We start from the raw sequence: 20899 nt of genomic DNA on the forward strand, positions 1-20899 counted from the left end.
ATCCTTTCCTTTCAAATACATTGCTGAAAATGTAGTTCAACCCTGAGAAGATGGTATCATGGGCTGCTGCTTCTGCTGTCCCAGTGATTCCAGGTTATATTTTCACAGTTTAGAAGTAAAAACAGGGGTTACATTTTCCTTCTGTTTTTCCTATCTGAAATGCAACTTCAGACTGGATTTTAAATGCAGCCAGGCTTCTTACGCATAACGTCCTGGTTAGGAGGACATCAGCAGTAATGCTGAGCACACTGTACAAGCCAGAACAAGCCACCTGTTTTTTCCAAGTTGCATTGACTCTAAGTTTACAGAAGTTAAATTTATGTGTCTAATGGAAGTACTGACATGCTCAAAACATATCTGCTTTATGTAGTTGGAATGAAGTTACTTAATAAGTCACCATTTTTAATGTCATGTTTTATGGGCAACCTCACTTGAATAGTAATCTACCTTCTTCAACTCCTACTGATTTGATTAAAATCTGAACTGCTTGGGAAGAAAGGAAAGGATCCATGAATTGTTTGAGATAAATGTATTTATTCGCTGGATAAACAGTGTTTGGATTCCAGTGTGCTCAGTCATGTCACAGGTTCTGTAATGTTTTTTGTAATAGGCAGAAGATGAGAGGAGAAGGTAATAATTCTAAAAAAACAGGAAACAAAAAAGATCTAAAAAACCTCCAAACAACTCATGTTAAAGGTTTTCAGAAAGATAGCACTTGTAGTACAGGTGCAGTTAGCAGCAAAATTGCAGTTCTGTCAGAAGACCCTATTGTTTTGAGTTAGGGAGGACAGGAATGAACTAGGCAGTCAAGCGACCATTTTTACAAAAACCATCTGCTGTAGGAGAGTTTGCCTCATGTAGATTTACTGGGAAATCCTTCTTGATCCTTCTCCCCTAGTACTGGTCATACGCTCACTCCTGTGCTTGGGTGTTTCTGGATTCCCCCCAGCTCTGGGTCAGCTTGCCCTGTTAACAAGGCAGGCGAGGGTGCTGGCAGTCATGCTGAGGCCATCTCTTGTCAGTGTCTCTGGCTCTGTGCTCTGCAGCTGCCTGGCACTGACCTGGCACACAGAGGAGTCTGTGATGGAGCAGTAATTGTATTCTTGTGCAGGCAACTTTTTTTTTTTTTAGTTGTACATTAATTCTTCAAAGTGCTTCTGCTATTGTAAAGCAGACTTTGTAGTGCATGTGAGTCTGGAGGAGACAGTTTTTCCTTGTAGTATGGAAACATTAAAGGTGTTTTAGGCTCACAGTGCTCCAGAAGAACATGTTTGCAAATTTAATCTGTCAGTGGTGAAAACAATGACTTAAGGAAAAATAGGACAGAAAACTTTTATCCACTATTAGTATGCATCACCTAAACTTCATATGCAATTTGCCTAATAGTATTTATTTTTAGATGCAAGTCTTTATAGCTACAAGATATTGATATCATGATAATTGAAATGTTGACTTTTATAAAGAAGTACGTTAGACAATCATTTGAATGTTTATAATTGCAAAATTTTGTTTCAGGCTTTTAAAAAAAGTATGTATAACTTTAGATTTAATATAAAGATTCATACAAAGAGATATGATTCTCAAGTACTCAAATGGGTCAATGCTATGTCTATGTACCTATACGTATGTAGACATATATATAAATGCATAGATGAAGAGCTGCTTTCTCTGAAACTAGAGGCATTTATTTTCTTTGAAGCCTGGAGTCTGGAATTAAAACTAACTTGTATTTGTCATTTTGGAAGATGAAAGTATGCTGCAACGTGCAGATGGAACATGTGCATATACTATGGTGCTTATGGAAACAAATAGCTATTCTTCTAATATAGCTTTGTGTCTATTCTTTTCTGTCTTGTGCTTTTTTTCTCTTTCAGTTACAGGCAATGTTTCCATGTTGAATAAAAAAAAATAATATACTGGACCAAATAATGTTTTAACTTACTGTTTTATGCATGTAGTGGTAATTACAGTAAACCTTGGTTTCCTCAATGTTTCTCCATTTGACTATCCATATTATTGGCAGTACATTTTGGAGTAGTTTATTAAAGGCCTATTTATGAGTAGTAGAAGTTATATTGCTATTATAAGTTCTATTTTATAGATGACCATAAAGTATTTTCAGAATTCCTGCTTGCTTTCAACAACCTGTTCAAAAAACATTTCCTCTTTTTTCATTTGGGGGTGGGTTAGGGGTGGGAAGTACTTGTCCAAGGAGAAGGAAGACAATTTTCAGTCTTAGTTTCCTGAAAAAATTAAATCTGAGTCATGGTAAGGTGAGGCTGGAATTAACCTAAGGAACAACAAGTCCAGTCTTACCTGATATCAGAAGACTGCTTTAATACTTTTCAGGTACTGATCTTGCCTCATCTTCAAACCGTCTGAATTTGTCTTAGACACTCTGTGGAAAACTGTATTCCCCCAAGACTGATTTTTGAGTAATTCTGTGTAATTTCCTTCTCGTTCAGCTTCAGTTTAACACCACTGGTTGTCTCTTGTCTGGCCTTTTTTACGCTCACTGTTCAAATCTTTTACTGTTTCCCTCTTTATTTTTTAACATATTAACTTGGCAATGTCATCTGATAATGGTTAAAAGCCTGATGGAATTCCAGATATATTAGATCTACATTTCCTTTTTTACTCTTTGAGAGAAATTTACCATTTTATGTGCTGTGTGAAACCTTAATAAAATCAAGTGCATTGATTTATTTTCCTGTTGACCGTTACAATTTGAATAATTAGCAAATTTTTAACTTTGGAAGTCAGCGTAGGCTTGAGTTGTGGTTGGTTTAGTTTCTTTCCCCAGTTCTTAAATAGGTACAATACTTCATAATGTCTGTTTAGAAAGTGCCATTCCCAGCTTGATAGATGAATAAAATCTGTGCTTATCATAGTTATTTCAGTTTCGGACTGGAGATTATATAGTTCATCATGGGATGGAGAGTATACTGTATTCTTTGAATTCTCTTTACGATGATCCCTCAGTAGAACATCATTCTTATTGAAAACAGGCCAGATATAAATTTTGGCTCTATATAGACCACTTTTATGGCAGTCCCATCCTAACTGCACAGTTGTCCTGTATTGCAGTCAAAACGATACAGTTGTCCTGTACAGTTTTGTGTTGAACTGTATTGTTCAACGCAAAAAAAATGTTGAAATTGTTTGACCACTAGAGATTCTTAAAATTTTCTTTATCAGTGGGTCTTTTCATGTTTTCTTTATAGACTTTTTCCTTACTCATTATATTCTTTAAAATGGAAAACCATTAAGATCTGGACACAATTTTTAACAATTGAAGACTGGTAATACCTCCCAACCAGCACTTGTTGACCCTCCTTTGAGCAGGGTTTTGAACTAGATGATTGGGAGTAAAAGTCTGTCTCTGCTTTTGATACTGACTGCCCTTAAGCTCATTTGCAAATACTGTTCTTCCTCAAAATGGACACAAAACACATTCCTTTCATAATTGTTTTCAACTATGGGATTTGGCATTTCTGTAGTGTGAGAAGGTAATTTTGTCAAGTCCGGAACAGATTTTATGTGATTCATATTCAGGGAGAAAAAAAAAAAACAGTCTCCTCTCTTTTCGTATTAGCTCTGTTTTGCCAGCAAAAACAGATTAAGGTTTTTGATTGGACTATTTCCGAGATGCACTGAACAAGTAAGACAAAATTCTCAATTTTACAATCAGCTTTTAAACCTAGATTAAGATATTTAAAGAGAAAGAAGTTGCAGTTAGAGAAATGATGGGATAACTCAGTTGAGAACCCCTCAAAATTTAATTTAGTGTAATTAGAGAAAAGAAAGCTAAAATAAATGCAAACCTGATAACTTTTATTTTATATATATGTAATATTTCTGATGATGGAACATGCGATTAGTATGGGCATGGAGAGAAAAGTATTACTTAGTGGCATGCGCTGTGGTGAAAACTAACTGGATTCTGGATGTCCCAGCCATGGGGAAGAAAGAATTTTAATGAATTGTTTTGAACAAGTGATGTTGAGGCATCCCAGAGAGGGATGTGCAGAGGTGGCCAAAAACTTAATTTTCCTATGGTTCAGGAACCTTTTCACCAAAACAAAGGGCTTTTGAAAAATTGTATCTGCCAGTGTAAAGCCTAGCTAGTTACTTGAGATGTGTTTCATTTCCCTTGCCTGCTTTTTCAGCAGAGTCAGCAGAGAAAATTAGTGCTATTATTTAACCTAATACAGTTTAACATTTTTTCTGCATAATTATACAGCCTTTCCAGAAAGTACTAGATGGCATCTTGAGCAGAATGAAGATCAGTGCCCTATCTTAACACTTTAAAATGTTACAACTTTTCTAATTTGACATGCTTTGAGGACTGCAATAGGTAGAATTTGGTTTCATCAAGCAAGCTGTCTCAGCAGTTGAATTCTTGTATTGAGAGGTTCTGAGATATGACCTCAGTGCTACCATGAGTGATAGACTAACTGGTCTTTTAAATTTTTACAAGTGATAAAGCATATAGCTAAGCCTCCTGTATTTTTTTGGGATGCAACATGAGAACCTGTAATATTTGTGAAGTCACTTCTCTAGTATATTAGGGCCAGATTTGAATCGGAAAATTTTGTGATAGTTAAGTAAAAAGTAGCTTTCACTACTGCTCCAATTTATTCTCCACTTCGGTCTTCCCAATTTGTGGAGAGAAAGATGGTCTTTTTTGGCAGCTTAAAGGAACAATAATATGGAAATTCAGGGGAATGCTTTTGTTTTTCATTAATATTAGTGGGATTGCCCAAAACAGGAGTGAGAGAGCCAAAGCACAACAAGGTTTAGGAAGCAGATCTGCCATTCAGCTATACCAAAATCAGCTGCGTGATAATAGGTGCAGACAAGGAATGTGGTACTTGATATGCAGACAGTGAGCAACAGATAGGTTATGGAAAAGCTAAACAGAATAAAGAAGGGGTGAATAGAACTTCCAAGATCAACTGAGCGCTTGTCTTTTGATTGGATCTGATTTTCAGTCTTAACTCTTACTACTAGTGCAACCATTCCTGGTTTACCTGGCTGGCAGACCTTAAAGTACAAATCAGTGTGCACAGGATCAGGAAATCACATTGCCAAAGTTATCTTGGAAAGTTTTAACTCAGTATTGAAATGTGTAGATTATGTACATATACCAAGATGAAAAGATTCAATATTTAACTATCTTGTGAAAATTTATGTTCTAGATGTGGAGTGTATTTAAGTAGAAAGGTGATTTCATCCTTTTGTTAAGAAAACAAAATTTCAAAGGATTGCTTTTCTTGTCAAGTAACTTTCAAACCACCTTCTATTGTAATATTCTGCTAAGAATAAAGGTGATTCAAAATATTATTGATCTCAGTATTACTAGTATGATATCTGGAAGATCATTTTCCTCAAGCTTCTAGAAGATATCCTTTTATTCTTTAGGAATATTCTCTTTAATGCCTACATACTATTTTTAAAAATATAATTATAATGTATTTCTTAAATCTGTCTTTAACAAATGTCTGACTTATGAGCCTGGTTTTACATGCGTAGTGTCCCGTGTTGCATTTCTTTAGTCACTGGTAGGCAATGAATAATGGAACAAATATTATTTTCTTAGAGAACTGATTCTTGTTTTCCCCTCCGAGCCTTATTGGTGGAAAAAGCTAGAATAAAAAGACTGTGTGCTTACAGCAAAGCTCCAAATCTGTCTAAAGGTTACATTTATTTTTTGTCATCTTGCGTTAATATAATCTTAGTCATTTTCAGTAATGAATGTGTGATTAAAGGTTATCCATACAGCTAAATAGCTGTTATTACCATGTGACATTTTAGTTACTTGGATAATTTGTCAACTCTGTATACAAACAGACAGTTTACAAATAAGAATTTTCACTCCCATAGTTAAAATCATAAATCAATAGCAATTGTTCACGGGTTGATCCAGCTGCTTATCACCCACCTAGTAGGCCAGATTATCTTTACATTCATCCAACATTTTAGGTTATAAAGTAGGCTTTGCATTCATCCACTGAAATGTAAATTTAAGATTCATCATTTCTTGCCTATGTGATTCTTGGTATTGCCTGCTTCTAGAACAACTGAGTTTCTCCATTGCTCAGTGTTTCTGATGGTACAAGGTATTAATTTATGCAGTTGTGTGTATACTACTTTATGTAACAATCACCAAGTTGCCAGCATCACAGATTAAGATTATTTCAAATACCATCCTGGGATGCAGTCCAGTTCCTCAAAGGTGAAACGTAACATCAGCTCTTTCTAATAAACACATCAAACAGCATTCTAAGAGCAGGTATGGTTTTGTCACCTCAAATTGGATGGGGATGGCTGCTTCCATGATGTTTTAGTACGATTTTTAAATTTCTAGCAAAATTGTAACGACCAGTTTGAACCTGTTTGTTCTTGACCCCAGCTTTAAGTGGGCACTGGACCAAATGATGCCCCGAGGTCATTCCAACCTAAATTATTCTATGTTTATTCCTCCTTCATCTCAACAGAAAATAATTTGTTCAACACATCTATTAATCTTGTCTTTTTTAATATATACCTCAAATTGTTTACTTAATCTTCCCTTAAAAAGGATCAACAAAATCTTTCCTGCTCCCTGCAGAATCTTCTCCTGTTTCATGGCAATGTTTCATGTCCACACATCTGGTGGAGAATACAGAAATAAAAGACAACATGTAAGGTAGAGAAGACTACCATGCAGTCTGTCCAATGTCAAAAATCAGACCATATATTAAGAATATTCTTTGTTAGTTACAGGGGACTTCCCGCCTCTATGTCAGCACAGTAGGAGTTTGCTCCTACCCCTAGGAGTTTGCTCCTGCCCCAGAAGCTAATAACAGGCATAAGCTGCGGGAAAGAGAATACCGAAGTGATAGCTAAGCAAAAGAAGAAACATCCTGGCTCTGTGTTTTCTTCTGTAAGAGGGGAGAGGGAATGGAAAGGAAAGGAGAGAGTTGTTTAAATGGAAAGAGGAGAAGGTAAAGAGCCCTGAAGGGGTAGGTTTCTTGGAAGGAGCTGAGTGAAGCTAATATGAAGAGGCTGTAGGGGAGAGGATCTAGGAAGGGCTCTGATGCGCAGTTTCACACAGTGACAGACTATGTGCGTGTTGGGAGTTTTCTCCATGCAATGCTCTTTCTTCAGGTAGAGGCCATCTGGCTTCTGTCTGCACCGTTTCCCTAAGGAAGTGCTGACCTTGAAATGAATCATCCCTCAAAACCTAGAGAAAATCACTTTCTCATGAGTTATCAAGGACAATACAGAACAAATATTGTAGCTGAAACAGCCATATAAAACTGTGGTCACACTTAAAATAATCTACCTAAAACAATGGTCAGCATGAAGCTCTTGACTTAACCTTCATGTTAAGGATTAAGTCTTGTGCAGAAGGGGTGTCCTTGTGCGGCTTGTCTGTAATGAGAAGATGAGGAGCTTCATGTTACTAGTGTGGTTTTACCTGCTAGCAGTTAGCTATCCCAGGGGGAAATATTGCAGTATGATCATGTACAGAAGTGGGTTTCTTCAAAGAAATTGTATTTATATTGCACTCTATTTCTTTAGAAATTAATTTTCTGGTACTGAAGTCCAGATCCAAAAAGGTGCTGAAAAAGTGTGTTGCAATGCTTATTTTTAGGTGACTGTCTCTGTGCATCCATGGTTTGTGTTGAGTTCCTATAGTGCTTCTATAATGCATAGGGAACTATATGCCTCAGATAAGAATCAATCTCAATTCACTGAATATTTCTTACCTAATGTCAAGGATGAGCAGGATGTTTAAGGTACCTTGCACAAAGTTCAGTCTCACCTCTGGATCTTCAGTACCTTTTTCTGTTCCACTGTGAAACTGTCTTTCTTCTTGTGGGTATTACTGTCTTGCACTGTTTCTCTGAAGCTATCTTTCAAAACTTAGTGCAAAAAGAGGGTATCCGTGGTGATATCTCTTACAATGGAATTCCTTAACTAACATACTGTATTGTTTTCTATACAGGAGTGAGGATGCACAGGAAAGATACGGAATAGCCTGATGGTTACACTCAACTTAGATATTGGTTTGATTTCTCACAGATGAATGAAACAGGATTGTATGTAGTTCTATCACATTGTGCACGAGGGCTTTAATAACTAAACTATAGGGTAAGAGAGGGGAGGGAAAGAAGAAACTAGACCTCATTTTATCTTCCAGGGAATTATTTTGTTTGGCTTTTTTTTAAGCATGACAGCCATTACCATATGTTGTGTGCAATGCTGTCTGTTAGGCGTGCTTGAAGAATATAGTTTTATGAGTACTGGTAGGCTGCATTGTGATTTAGGCACCAAACTGCTCAGTTGCATCAAGGCAGAGATGATTCTACCTCTTCACTATTGCATTTCTCTCATTTGCAATTTCTGATTTATTTCTTGGGCACTTAAGTCCCTTCTAAGTATTATTTTAGATACTTGTTTTGTCTGGATCAGATCCAAATATCACCACTGGGGCTGAAGAAATATGACAGTACACTACTATCTAAACTGATATGCTGTGGAGATGTGGTAAAATTTTAAATGTGCTCCTGTTGAGGTAGTTCAGTTTTGGAAGTGAGCTCCTTTCTAAAGCTTCTAAACCTATAAAAATAGTTTTGAAGCAAACAGGAAGAACTAATATTATTACCTTAGCAGAAATCCAGCCCTGAGCCAATTCCTTCTCTTTGAAAACCATCATCCTTTCTCTTAATTAATTAATAAAGGGAAATTACACAATGAGGTAATTTGATTTTATTTTAGCTTCTCTAAATAAGACATGAGAATGGTTGTATTGATTCAGAGTTAGGGTCTATCTAGCCCAGTATCCTGTCTGGGATGCACAGGGGCAGAAACGGACACCTAGGGAAGGGTGAGAATAGGGCAATCGTATAATGCTTGTTTCCCTAACACTGTCATTGCATCCAAGTTTAAAGTTAAATAAAATATAACAAGTATTCACATGTGGTGCCTTGCAAATTCTTTTCCTTGGAATAGTAGCGCATCACAGGCTTCCACTGTGAAAGGATTCTCTGTCTTCACTGTCCCACCAGTAACTATCTGCAGAACTGAAACTAAAGGAAACTGGCTGGTATTAGAAGCTAAGCAGCAAGTGTTTTGTTTCTGCGTGGCTACATTCAGTAAAAACTTCAGTAAATGTTTTCAGGCGGCAGGGGAGAGTGTTGGTATGTGTGAAATGAATTCAGCAATTTACAAGTAAAAAAAAGAAAATTATTATAATTGATACTCCTGTTGACCATTAGGAGTGATGGTCAAAAACTACAGGGAAATAGACTGTATTATGCTTGCTCTATTAAACAGCAGCCTTTGCAAGCACCTAAGCAGTGCACTGTGTGGGATGCAGGAGTGCTGCTGCCGCCTCTCTGTGCATGCTCTGTGCTTACATACTGCTCTTAGCAGCGTAGCGCGTTGAACTTTAAATCACATTTAAATAAGAAGAAATAGAACAGTCATTATTAAGTACAATCAGTGTAGGAAAAGTGGATACAAATAGGACTGGAGCAGTTTAAAAGTTGCTTCTAAAGGAAAATCATGTCTGCAAACTTCTGCAAGTGTTAAATGCAGAGGAAAGCATTGATCTTGGGACCTTTTTGAAAATTTGTCTGCGAATATTTCCATGCATCATTGGAAAGAAGTACAAAACATTCATAGCACAACCACAAAGTTATGCTATTGATTTTGTAAAACCTAGGGAATAACAATAATTTGACTGGGGAAAAAAGTAGACAGTTCTCTTTCCCTGGAGGAACTTGTAGCAAGGCCTTTCTAATAAAGGCGGGAATTAACCACCTGAATGGTTTTCTGGCATCTACAGCTAAGAGCGACTTTTTAATAATTTAAAAAGTCAGTTTGAAATTCACAGGGTACAAAAGAGCAGACATCAGTAAAGTAAGTGTGGATTTGTGGGGGTGTTGTTTCTTTATTTTGGTTTGTTGGGGTTTTTTTACATTTTCCAGGATCATTGTAGGGGATTGGATTAGGTTTGTTGGAACATCAAAAGGACTTATTGATATGGCAGCCAAGTTGATACTACAGCTGACTAATAGAGTGCAATTAAATATTTGAGAGAGGTTACTGTGTCACATCTATAGAGGTGACTACTGAAGTCAGAGATTTTGATGTAATTTTAAATTGGGCAACAAAAAAAATTGCACTTGGGAGTTGGTCTTTTCTATGGTAATTTACTGATAGGTTGGTACTTTTTTTCACAGGATTATTTAATGTAAAATTTATTCTTAGGTCTTTTTTTTTTTTCCCCAGATAGCTGAGACCAAAGTTTATTTACTATTTTGCAGATAATCTGAGGTGTACTGCTGATTTAAAATCTGCTTCTCCTTTGCTTTAGATGGAATATTAGTTTCTTAATCTCCTCGCTTTTTGTGAAATACTTCTTAATTTTTTTTCTTCCACCTTCCACAACCAGAATAGCAATTTAAAAATCAGTGAGACAGTATCTGCCTGTAATTATATACAGCAATGTTTGTGTGGCTACATTGCAGAAATAATTGAAAAGATCCTGTGCTGATATAACTCCTTGTAAAAACGCTTTCATAGCTGTTGTATAATAGTGTTAGATACAATTTCATGAATTGTTTTAGAAAACAATAAAAAGAAATACTTTTGTGTAGCAGATAGCTATAGCACTTTTTCCAAAAATGAGTGACAACTGTAAACTGAATGATTTCACACAAAGAAGAGGCACACAAACATTTCTTGGATGATTAAAGGAGTAGAAGTGTGGGTTTGCCCTGGCAGCCTGTATGAGGGCTCCGTGATAAATTAAAATGTGTGCCAGAAAGACTGACTGAAAGAAGACCTACACCCCTTCCCAGCAAGAACTGAGTTTCTTTGCTATGGTGTTCTTCTGAAGAGCAGTAAGGCGCAAGACTTGAAGAACCAAATCATATGTCCCGATGTGCATGTGCACTGATATATATTGGTGCACAGGATAAGAAAAATGAATTTCTGCAGGCTGCATAATAAATGCTATGCTGGAAGAAGCAAGTACATCTTGCACTGGACATTTCAGAAGCTATCAAAAGGCATCCATGTGAAGGGAGTCAGGTCTCACATTAGGCAATGTGATGTCTAAAACTAAACCCAAGAGATGCTGCAAGTACCGCTGTGACCAGGTGGTGTGCAAAATGTGTGCGTTGGGGTGGGGGTTTGATCTAAGTTGCCTTTGCCCCCACTGTTGTCCCTGCTGCCAGGGCCATGGGCACACTCCCAAATTCTAGGAGTTCAGGTGAGTCCAAGGTGCCCTTGCTACTCCCTGGCACCTGCTTTGAAAGCGAGTCCTTGGGTGTTTGTACAGACCCTATGGCAATGCTGTCTGAGGATGTCTCAGGCAGTTTTTCTTCAGCTAAAGTGCTCAAGTCTTCCCCACGTCTGGGTTACCTCCCATGAGGCTTCTGGTTACTTTTATAGAAACATGGCTCGTGAGCACAGTTCAGGAAAACAGTATTTTGGTGTCACTTTGAGAGTTCTTTTGTACACCACCAAAATGCTTTTGACTCCTGTGAATTGTAGGGAGAGGTGTTTGATGGTCATACATAGCTCACCTTTTTCTGCTGGTGCTGGCTGTTGTGGGACAGCTTGGTCATCTCCACAGAGTCCTGTTGTCGTGCTGGGTTCCTATCAAGTCCGTCTTGAAGAGAACACCCACTTCTTGATTAGCTTTACTGGAGATACAGGGAAAAATAATGAAGGTTCCCAAAGGCTCAAGTTGTTGCTTATTTATAGACGTACTGTAGCTCTGACTGGGGTTTTCCTATCCATGCCTGAAAAGGGATAAACTTGATGTAAATAGATTGCTGGTAATAGTCAGGCATCCTTTGCTGGCCATAGAAACTTGGCATTTTTGCAACGCTTTGTGCTTCTCATCTTTCCACGCTGTGCAGACAGGTAGAGCTCCCTGAGTGCTCTACACATGTGATGTTCCCCAAAATGAGCTCCTGCAGTGTGCTATGCTCATTTGCCTTTCGTCCTCTTAGCATGCAAGGTCACACATAAAAGGTTTCTTGCTACTTCAGTGCTTTTATTACATGCGTGCAGAAATGGGAACATGTGAGTTCAGCTGGAACCACGATGACCGCTCTGTGGATATTTACTTGTCTCATTCTTGCCTAGGGAGGTAAAACAACTTTTACTGGAATATTTCCTTGCATAGGTAGTTATTAAAGTTTTAGGCACAGCGTAGTGCATCCTTACAGAAGATATGTTCATTAGCTTCAAGATGAACATCCAGAACTAAATATATGACAATATCTATTATTTTTTGAGTTGGGTTGGGTTTTTGTTTATTTGTTTGTTTTTTAGCATTATCTTCTCATTCTTAAGTGCTTCTTCTTCCTTGGGATTTTCCTTCAATAAATTCTGTTTTCCAAAGACAATACAGGTATAGAAGAATCAGTTTTTTATAGTTGAATGGTGACACAGGGTTCTTTATATCACTCGAACAGAATTAAGTAGAATGGCCATCTTATTTGTGCTAGAACATTTGAAGTAGATATAGGATGCAATGACGACCAATAATGAGAGAAGAATACAGCAAATAAGTAATTATTATTATTCTGATTTTGGGCTAAGGTAGTAATAATTACACCTATCTGAGTTCTCTTCTCATTTATATTTTATGCTACTATTTTCTAATACTATACTAATGTAATTCTGTTAAAATCTCCCTCCTCCCTCCTCAAACTCTTAAGATTGGTGCAGGTTTCCATAGTTCAGAACTTCTCAATAAAGTATTTTATTTCTCAACTTCATCAGTTGAAGCTGGTGGAGTTTGCAAACGTATAGGAATATGCAGAAAAGTGGTTGATAATAAATTTAAAACTTTTTCTTTAGAAAAACTATAAAGCAGAAAGCTTTATTTTGCTGAACATGCTGAAAAATTAATTAGGGGGAATACTTCTGTTAATTTATTTTTTTGGCTTTTCATGTATTTGATATGAGTAAACAGTCAATTGTACTGATCTCTTGTGAAGCTGGAAAAAAACTAAAATAAAAGCACAAAAAAAAAGAACTTTTATTCACTCAAGCAGATTTCGCATGCTTGTGTGACAGCCTAAAGGCTCCCTGCACAGACACGTCTGATTGCTTCAGTAAGGAACCCTTGTCAGGCCGAGAACAGGAAGAGCTCATTTTTTTAAAAAAAAAGGTTAAGATAAAAAAAAAAAAAAAAGAAAAAAAGAAAAGCAGGATATCTAAATTTAAACTATGTCTAATTCTAATACGATTTTTCTAGGGAAACCCTTTATGTGTTTGTCTGCAAGACTGAGGTATCGGTTCATTGATAATCCTTGTAGGAGCAAATACAGTTTTAATATAGAATCACAGAATCGGTTTGGTTGAAAAAGATCTTTAAGATTATCAAGTCCAACCGTTAACCTGGCACTGCCAAGTTCACCACTAAACCATGTCCCTAAGCACCACATCTACACGTCTTTTAAATACCTCCAGGGATGGTGACTCAACCACCTCCCTGGGCAGCCTGTTCCATGTTCCGTATCTTGAATAAGGTAGCATTAGGATAAAAATTTTGATGGTGTTTCTGTTACCTTGACTATAAAAGTTATAGTATTTATTAAAAGACAATTACAGTAGGTGTGAGGAGAATCCTGGCTAAAACTGGAAAAGCCAAAATACAGTCAAAATTTATTGAAATCCTTTTTTAGACATTCCCATCTAAGATTTCTTAAGGCGTGGAAGTCAGACTAGTGATATTAGGGATCACTACTCATCAGCCACTAGTGATTCATTTAATAATATCTGTGCTGTGCCAGTAATGAACTTCTACATTTTGTACAAATGTACTGCTTAAAAAAGGGCTAAACTGGAATTCCTGGAAATGCTCATTCACTCTTTATGCACAGACTTGATTTTCTTTTCTCACTGATTTGGATGAGGTGGCAGAGTCTTTTACATCAGCGTGTTCTTGCCAGCAACATTTAGTAATTCATTCTGCCAGCAAGAGATACTACATTTTTCTCTGTCTTTGAGGTGGTATCTGTCACATAGAAATCTGGATACTGGAAGAGGGACTGTACAGAGGAAAGTAATATATTGCTTATTATAGATGATTCTAATGCCAGAAAGGAAGATCACTCTCAAGTCCCGGTGTGTCAGCTGAAGCTGCAGTTGTTTAGTGGTTTCGAAAATCAGGCAAAAGGAATTTCAAATTGGAAAAAGTAATATTTCAAAAAGAGCCACTGTCCCTAGTCACCACCCACTAGGACTCCATTTGAAAAGGTAATTGAAATTAAAGCAATTTCTTCCAGTTTAGCACTTTGCCGTTATTATTTGTCAGAGTACTCTGGCTGTGTTTATCTTCAATGTTATTAACTTCTGTAGACTTGAGTGCAAGCATTTTAGTTGAGTGTCTCTTTGAAGGGCTAGCTTCTTTGTCTATGAAGTCTCACTACAGTGAGTCAATGTAAACTACAGATGGTAGATATTTGGAAACTGATGATGATGTATAGATTTGAATTTGTCAGGTTAACACTTTTGATACCAGCTAGAAATTGAAAGTTGTCCTTTTAGAACTATTTATATGTAAATTAGGCAATTATCCTTTTTTTAACACTATCAAATCTGATCAATACTTAACCCAAGTTATTTTCCTGTAAAAAGAGACCTCCAAAAAGAAGTATTTAATTTAATTTACATTATTCTTGTTCAGAACATAGATACTAGGATCTATACTCACATATTCATAAGAGATCCAGCATCTATTGGGAAAAGGGAATACAATTCAAGATTTAAATCCATTTATTCATTAAAAAGTGCAGTTATTCACAACATCAGAAAGAAATACAGTTTGAAGAGTTAAAATTATTTATGTCCTTTTTTTTTTTACCAATGGATGCAACAGTTGATTTTGTTTTCTCCATAAATATCGTGTAAAAATGTACAGAAAAATGTTTAATCATGACTATATTAATCAGTTCACTGTTATCAAAAGAATTATTATTACAAGTAACTTCAATCCTGTTTCTGTTCTTGGCATGTGAGAAAGACCTGTATTGAAGCATAAACAGATCAAGCCTTGGAGGAAAGTGTACTCATTGCCTAATTGAATATATCATTCAATTTCTCATTCATTTGAATATATCGTTCATTTTATAGAAAAAACCCTACCTAACCTATCCTCTAGTGTGCATACTCATTATTTTAAAATTAAGACCTTCCATTGCTTAAGTACTTGTACATGGACAAACACATCTAAATTTACTCTCTTGTACAGGCCAATTGAATTAACTTAGCTGCACATTTGAATAATATAAAAATGCACATAATGATCAGTAGAACCAGGAATCATACTTGTAATTTCTTTTAGAAATCACATGTAACTGTTCACTTGAGAAAGCAAGTTAAAACTTTCTCTATAGAAATGGAAAATCAGACAAATAGAAGGATCAAAAAAAGTTGGAAAATGTTAACATTTCTGCTTTGAAATAGTCTAATTCGTATATCAAGACTAAGAGCACAGTTTCTATATGTATGTTTTAAATTATTTAATTAAGAAGTGAAGATGCTTCCCCCACTGAATGAATGCTGTGTAAGTCACTCATTAAAAAAATGTGTAAAAAAAATACTTGATATATTTTAATTATGTTATTTATAAGTCAATTCCCTTATTCTTAAGTCAGTTCCTTCAAAATAGATTTAGGTCTGAATATTGATGGCACGCTACTGAATCATTTAGTAAAAAATTAACACATCTTTTTTTCTTTACAGTTCAACAGAAGAGCAGTTTCACTGGCAAACACAAGGTAATGTAATTATCTACATATATGTATCACATATATTCCCTCCCAGAACTATCATAGTTCCTAAAGAAGATGGAGGGGAAAACAACATTTATTTATGCATTTTTTTTTTTTTTATTGCTAGTGTGTGAAAACCCTACTACTTAAAAACTGGCAAAATTTGGCCGAAGTTGTCAGGGTTGACAAAAAGAACACCAAGACTAACGTAGAGTTTTGAGAGGGGGCATTGCTAAATGTGTCTTTAACTTTTTTTTTAAATTAGACCTGAACTTCATCATTTTGCTTTTATTAATCCAAGGCCATGCTTCCAGAGGATGGCATAATTTTCAATAAGACCAGCCTCCTCTGAACATGTGATCTTGGTATGTTCTCCATTCCTTTATCAGCTGTGAATGCTTAGTCACATGTAACTGGTTTTACGTTTTGTCTTGTAACTGGTTTTACCTTTTGCCTTTCTTTTACATTTTTATGTTGTTAATTTTATTACAGATGGTCAGAAGGATATAGAAGATGAGCTCACCACTGGCCTGGAGCTGGTGGACTCCTGTATTAGATCACTGCAGGAATCAGGGATACTCGATCCACAGGACTACTCAGCCAGTGAAAGTAAGTTGCTAGAAATGTGGTTTCTAGAACCAGACATGCTTGTAACATTTCATGCTTTAAAATGAATGCATATCTTATAGTGTTTTTCTTGATTATTTTCTGATATTGGCAGAAGACAATGTAATTGCGAGCAGGCAAATTGCCTCCTTGACTTTGCAAGTTAATTTTTGGTTTTGCTTGTAATGGAGAGAACCTTGCTGCTAGTTTGTGGGGGGGGGGGAAACAAACATGTAGAATATAATTTAAGGAAAATATTTTGTAATGGGAGTATTACTGTACTATACTATAAGGTCATGTCACAAGGCTTCAGCATCACCGCTACAAAAGTAACTTTCAAACAGCGCTTTTTCAGTATGCAAAAGTAATAAAATGAAATGTAGTGTGGGGCTGTGAGTAATTCTGATGTCTGTTTGTAACCACTTGGCCAGGTTGCTGGTACTCCTTAAGACTAAAATTTTCAAATGGATACACAGAAATAATTAGGTAAATTTTTTAAAGATGATGCAGAGAATGGCAGCTGTAGCAAGAAAGCTGAAGTCTTTTCTCAAAGGTTGGCTCACTGGTCATTTAGTAGCCGTTCTGTTTGCAGAATTGTGCAGTGAGTGGATAGATCCTCTGCCAGGACCAGCTGTTGTGGAAGTGAATCAAGGCTAAACAACAGCAAAAGTGAACAAGGGACATGCCACTCAACATATTTGTAGAGCAGATGTCTACAATTGCTTGTGCTCATGAGTCACATACACTGAGACAAAGTTTTCCAACAGGTTAACGGGTCTGTTATCAGATGTAGCAGTAGATATTGAAAAAGCAGGTAATTCCCTATTTTCCTTTCCTTTTCCTCAGTCTCCTGTCTGATACTCTGTTCCCATTTGCCACAATAGATACCCACTTTCATTTCACTCCTACTGCAGCTCCTGACACTACGTTGGCTTTTCAGTTTTCTCTAGTATTCCTTTACATCTCCTTCCCTCTGCTCAGTTGAGCCATTTTTGTCTTTTTCAATCCCCCGCTGCCCAGTACCCTCTGACAGAGTCATGTCTTTCCTGGTGGCTGCCCAAACTCAGCTTTCTCAAAACCGAAGGGGATGATCTCCCCATCATTTGGAAAGGCTAATGGAATGTGACAGCCACCTTCTGCAAAGCATCTCTAGCAATGACGAGTCATCGCCTGAAATGTGGTCATTAGGTGACGAAAGGAAGGCATTGAAAATTGAATGCAGAATTTTAATTTGTCAGAACATTTTTTTCATTATTTTAAAACAAGATTTGCAGTAAAAGTCACAGCTGACAATCCTGGGACAGTAGAAAATTTTTCACTTTTCATATGCATGAGATTTCTGGGCCAACAATGTCACTAACACTTTTGTTAAGATGTTGCTTGATCCGAACACAATCTGTATGGTTAACATCTGTTAAGATTTTGCTTGATCTGAACAAAATTGGGAAAACATATGAAACAATGGAAGCCATTATAATTTGTCCTGTTTTTTTTCTTCATTTGGAGGTGAGAAGAAACAGATTAAATGACTAGCATTATAAGGTATTGCCTTCAAAATATGATTCGATAGAAAAATGAAACTGAGTAGATGGCAGTAGAGGTGATTGGAGGCAGGGAGGGGCTAGCTTGGATGGGAAACTGGCAGAAACTTGCTGAAGAGATGGAAACTAAGAAAAAATGTTAGGGAAAGATGAAGACAGTAGACAGAAGTCTAGGTATATGAAGAAAACTAGCACTAAAGCAAATTTCTGGGGAGTATGACAAAAAGACACAAATAGGCATGTAGAAAGATGGGAAGGGAAATAAGGAACGTAGGCAAATGGAAAACGGTGATGGAGAAGAGGAGCAATAGAAATGGGCTGTGTAGGGGACCAGCAGGGGAGGAATTGAGATTTGTTGAAGCAGGAGGTCCAGTCAAAAAGTTGAAAGCTGAATTTGCTTGGTTGGATGGTTTGTTCATGGGATCAGGAGTTAGATGCAAGGAGAGGAAACAACAGGGTGATGAGAATGACATTAGAGAAAGGAAATAGTGATAGAGTTATGGACAGGACAATAGCTGTCCCTAAGAAACACAGGTTTGGAGAGAACAGGCAGGTGCATGTGCTCACAAGGGAGCAGGCTTCCCCAGAGAGCTGCAAGCTTGATCTTCTTCATTGTCAGGAAATATTTGTGAAGCCTTTTGTCACAGTGACCCATACACCTCTGCTCCAGGCCCACTTCATAATGAATCTAGATCGGTATTTGCCATCTATGGTTTTAATTAAGAATCAGATATATACGCCAAAGCTAACAGTTGCAACTCTGCTAATCACTCATAAATGCAAGCAGGATGCTATATACTGGATTTTCGTTTTGGTTTGTGGGTCTTTTTTCAATTTAGAATAAAATAGCACAAACACATTAGACAGTTAAAATGTTACTGTGTTTGCAAAGTCAGAAGTACAAAAGTCAAGGCGGTCTGTACAACATAATTTGAATTTCTTATGACTGCATTATAAAACAGTTATTATTATGCCCTGTTTTGTATATTTTCTGTTCATGCCTCATTTACCCCAAAGCTAAGGCTCAGATGATTGCACAGTGTACTGAAGGGGGATTTCATCTGGAGCACTTCTGACTTCTCTAAGCAATGAGTAGAACACATGTACTAAATGAAAAAAAAAAATCTCATATTTGACAGTTCAGCATTGCACTTAACATTTAATTGTATCCCTCCTTCGTGTCCTAAAGTTCTGATATTATAGTTGTGAAATCATTCAAGGTATCTTCTATTGATACTTAGTTTTAGGTGTTCCCAGTTAGTTTGTAGGTGAGAACAAACAGCTGTAACTGGACACTGTGGAAGGGCAGTCTCAAATATATGAAGCATTATATAAAAGGAAATTTAAAACTCACTCTGAAGTGTCTCACACACAGCATTTGTATTTCATACACACTTTCGGTCTTCATTCCTTCAATCTCCAAACAGAACTCTATAATAATGTCTCACTTTACAGGTATTCTGAAAATCATTATTTGTGATGTATTTGAAGTAAATGTTGAGTGTCATGGAATAATCCACCAGGGTGCTATTTTTTTTTTCTTTGTATTGGACGTTTTTCAATGAAGGCCTGAGGTCATGCAGTAAAAAATGAGGCAACTACAAAACATTGAATTGTTTTGCATTGTGTGCACTGGCCGTAAGACAAGGAAGGAGGAGAAGAGCGATGATTCAGAAAAGGAACTTAGTCTGGCATTTCCTAACTTTTGAGCTCTTAACTTTACAGTTTTACTTATGTTTACTTCTGCAGTTTGACTGCATAGCTGTATTTAAATAACAAGGCTGACTCTGAGGAGAGCATTTCCAGCCTGCCATGGCAGTTCTAGTCTAGTTGAGGCAGATTTTTTAAATCATCATATGAAAGCCTGCCCAGGGATGTGACCACAGCTACTTTTTCTGAACTGTGTGCATCTAGTTTAACGAGTTAATCTGTCAGTAGCTCTGCCTTTGTAGAGGATTAGTGTGTCTGTAGTCAGAGTCTTTACCATTCGGTTTCACGCACTCTGATTTTCTCAGAATTAGTTTTAAAAAGTCGTCACATAGCAGGAGGCTGTTATAATGCTCTAAATCCCAAACATCACTTCACATGTGCTATTCTTTTAGTAGCAAATAAAAGCCATGAACAAAGGCTAATGTCACATGAAAGGCGCTTACACAGGAGGGGCTCTGTATTGCTAATAGAGATGCTCACTAATTATCTTTACTGAGTGTGAATCAGCAAATAAAAAAAAATATAAATATATGAAGCTTTTATTAATTTGGGGAAATGAAAGCAGAGCGGTCACTGTTTTTAAAGTAATTATTATCAGACAAAGACAGGCAGATTCATAACTGCTGCGTGCTCTCATACGTTTTCTGTGGTTGCACTGACCCTGGGACAAGGTTATATGCATCTGAGAGGAACTCCTGCACTGTTGCCCATCTCTTTGTTCCGCCCCAACTCAGGATAAATTGGCTTCCCAAAAACATGTGTTTCCAGTTACAAGCAAACAAACAAAACGTAAGGAAATTTTCAGAATTACACAGGAAGCTGCAGCTGAGTTAAGACCTGAACCTGCATCTCCGTGGTCCAGTTCCCTGTACTGTAGTAATTTCTCTTTATCTTTACGTAGCTATAGGTCTGTCACCACTGCGTCAGCTCCAGTTTATATCAAACATGATCTGACATAGTTTTTGTGGAGTCAGGAGGGAGTTCAGCCTGTCCCAAGTGTTTGTGGGGATGTCACCAGCAGAATGACAGTGGCCCACACATACCCTCAGTCCCTGAGGGTGGGCACGTACAGGCTGCTGCTAGTGGCAGTAGCCATTAGCTACGGTGTGTCCTAGGGACCAGCCTGGTCCCTCAGCATCACTGTGAGGGCACTCAATCCATCCTTCTCTCTGCTGTGCATCACTGTAACACCCAATGTGGCAGCCTGGAGCTGAATGCAGAGCTGGCTGCTCCTCTCTTGAAACT

The 20899-nt window shown here is 37.1% G+C and overlaps 1 protein-coding gene across 1 annotated transcript in view; it reads left to right on the forward strand.

The window, feature by feature from the left end:
* CTNND2 (catenin delta 2) overlaps positions 1-20899 on the forward strand; it is a 570838-nt gene that overhangs the window by 227283 nt on the left and 322656 nt on the right. Inside the window, exons 3-4 of the mRNA XM_068395844.1 lie at positions 15769-15803; positions 16290-16406. Coding sequence (XP_068251945.1) covers positions 15769-15803; positions 16290-16406 — 152 coding nt within the window. The remainder of the gene's footprint in view (positions 1-15768; positions 15804-16289; positions 16407-20899) is intronic.

Source organism: Nyctibius grandis, chromosome 3, assembly GCF_013368605.1.
Source record: "Nyctibius grandis isolate bNycGra1 chromosome 3, bNycGra1.pri, whole genome shotgun sequence".
Classification (NCBI taxonomy): domain Eukaryota; kingdom Metazoa; phylum Chordata; class Aves; order Nyctibiiformes; family Nyctibiidae; genus Nyctibius; species Nyctibius grandis.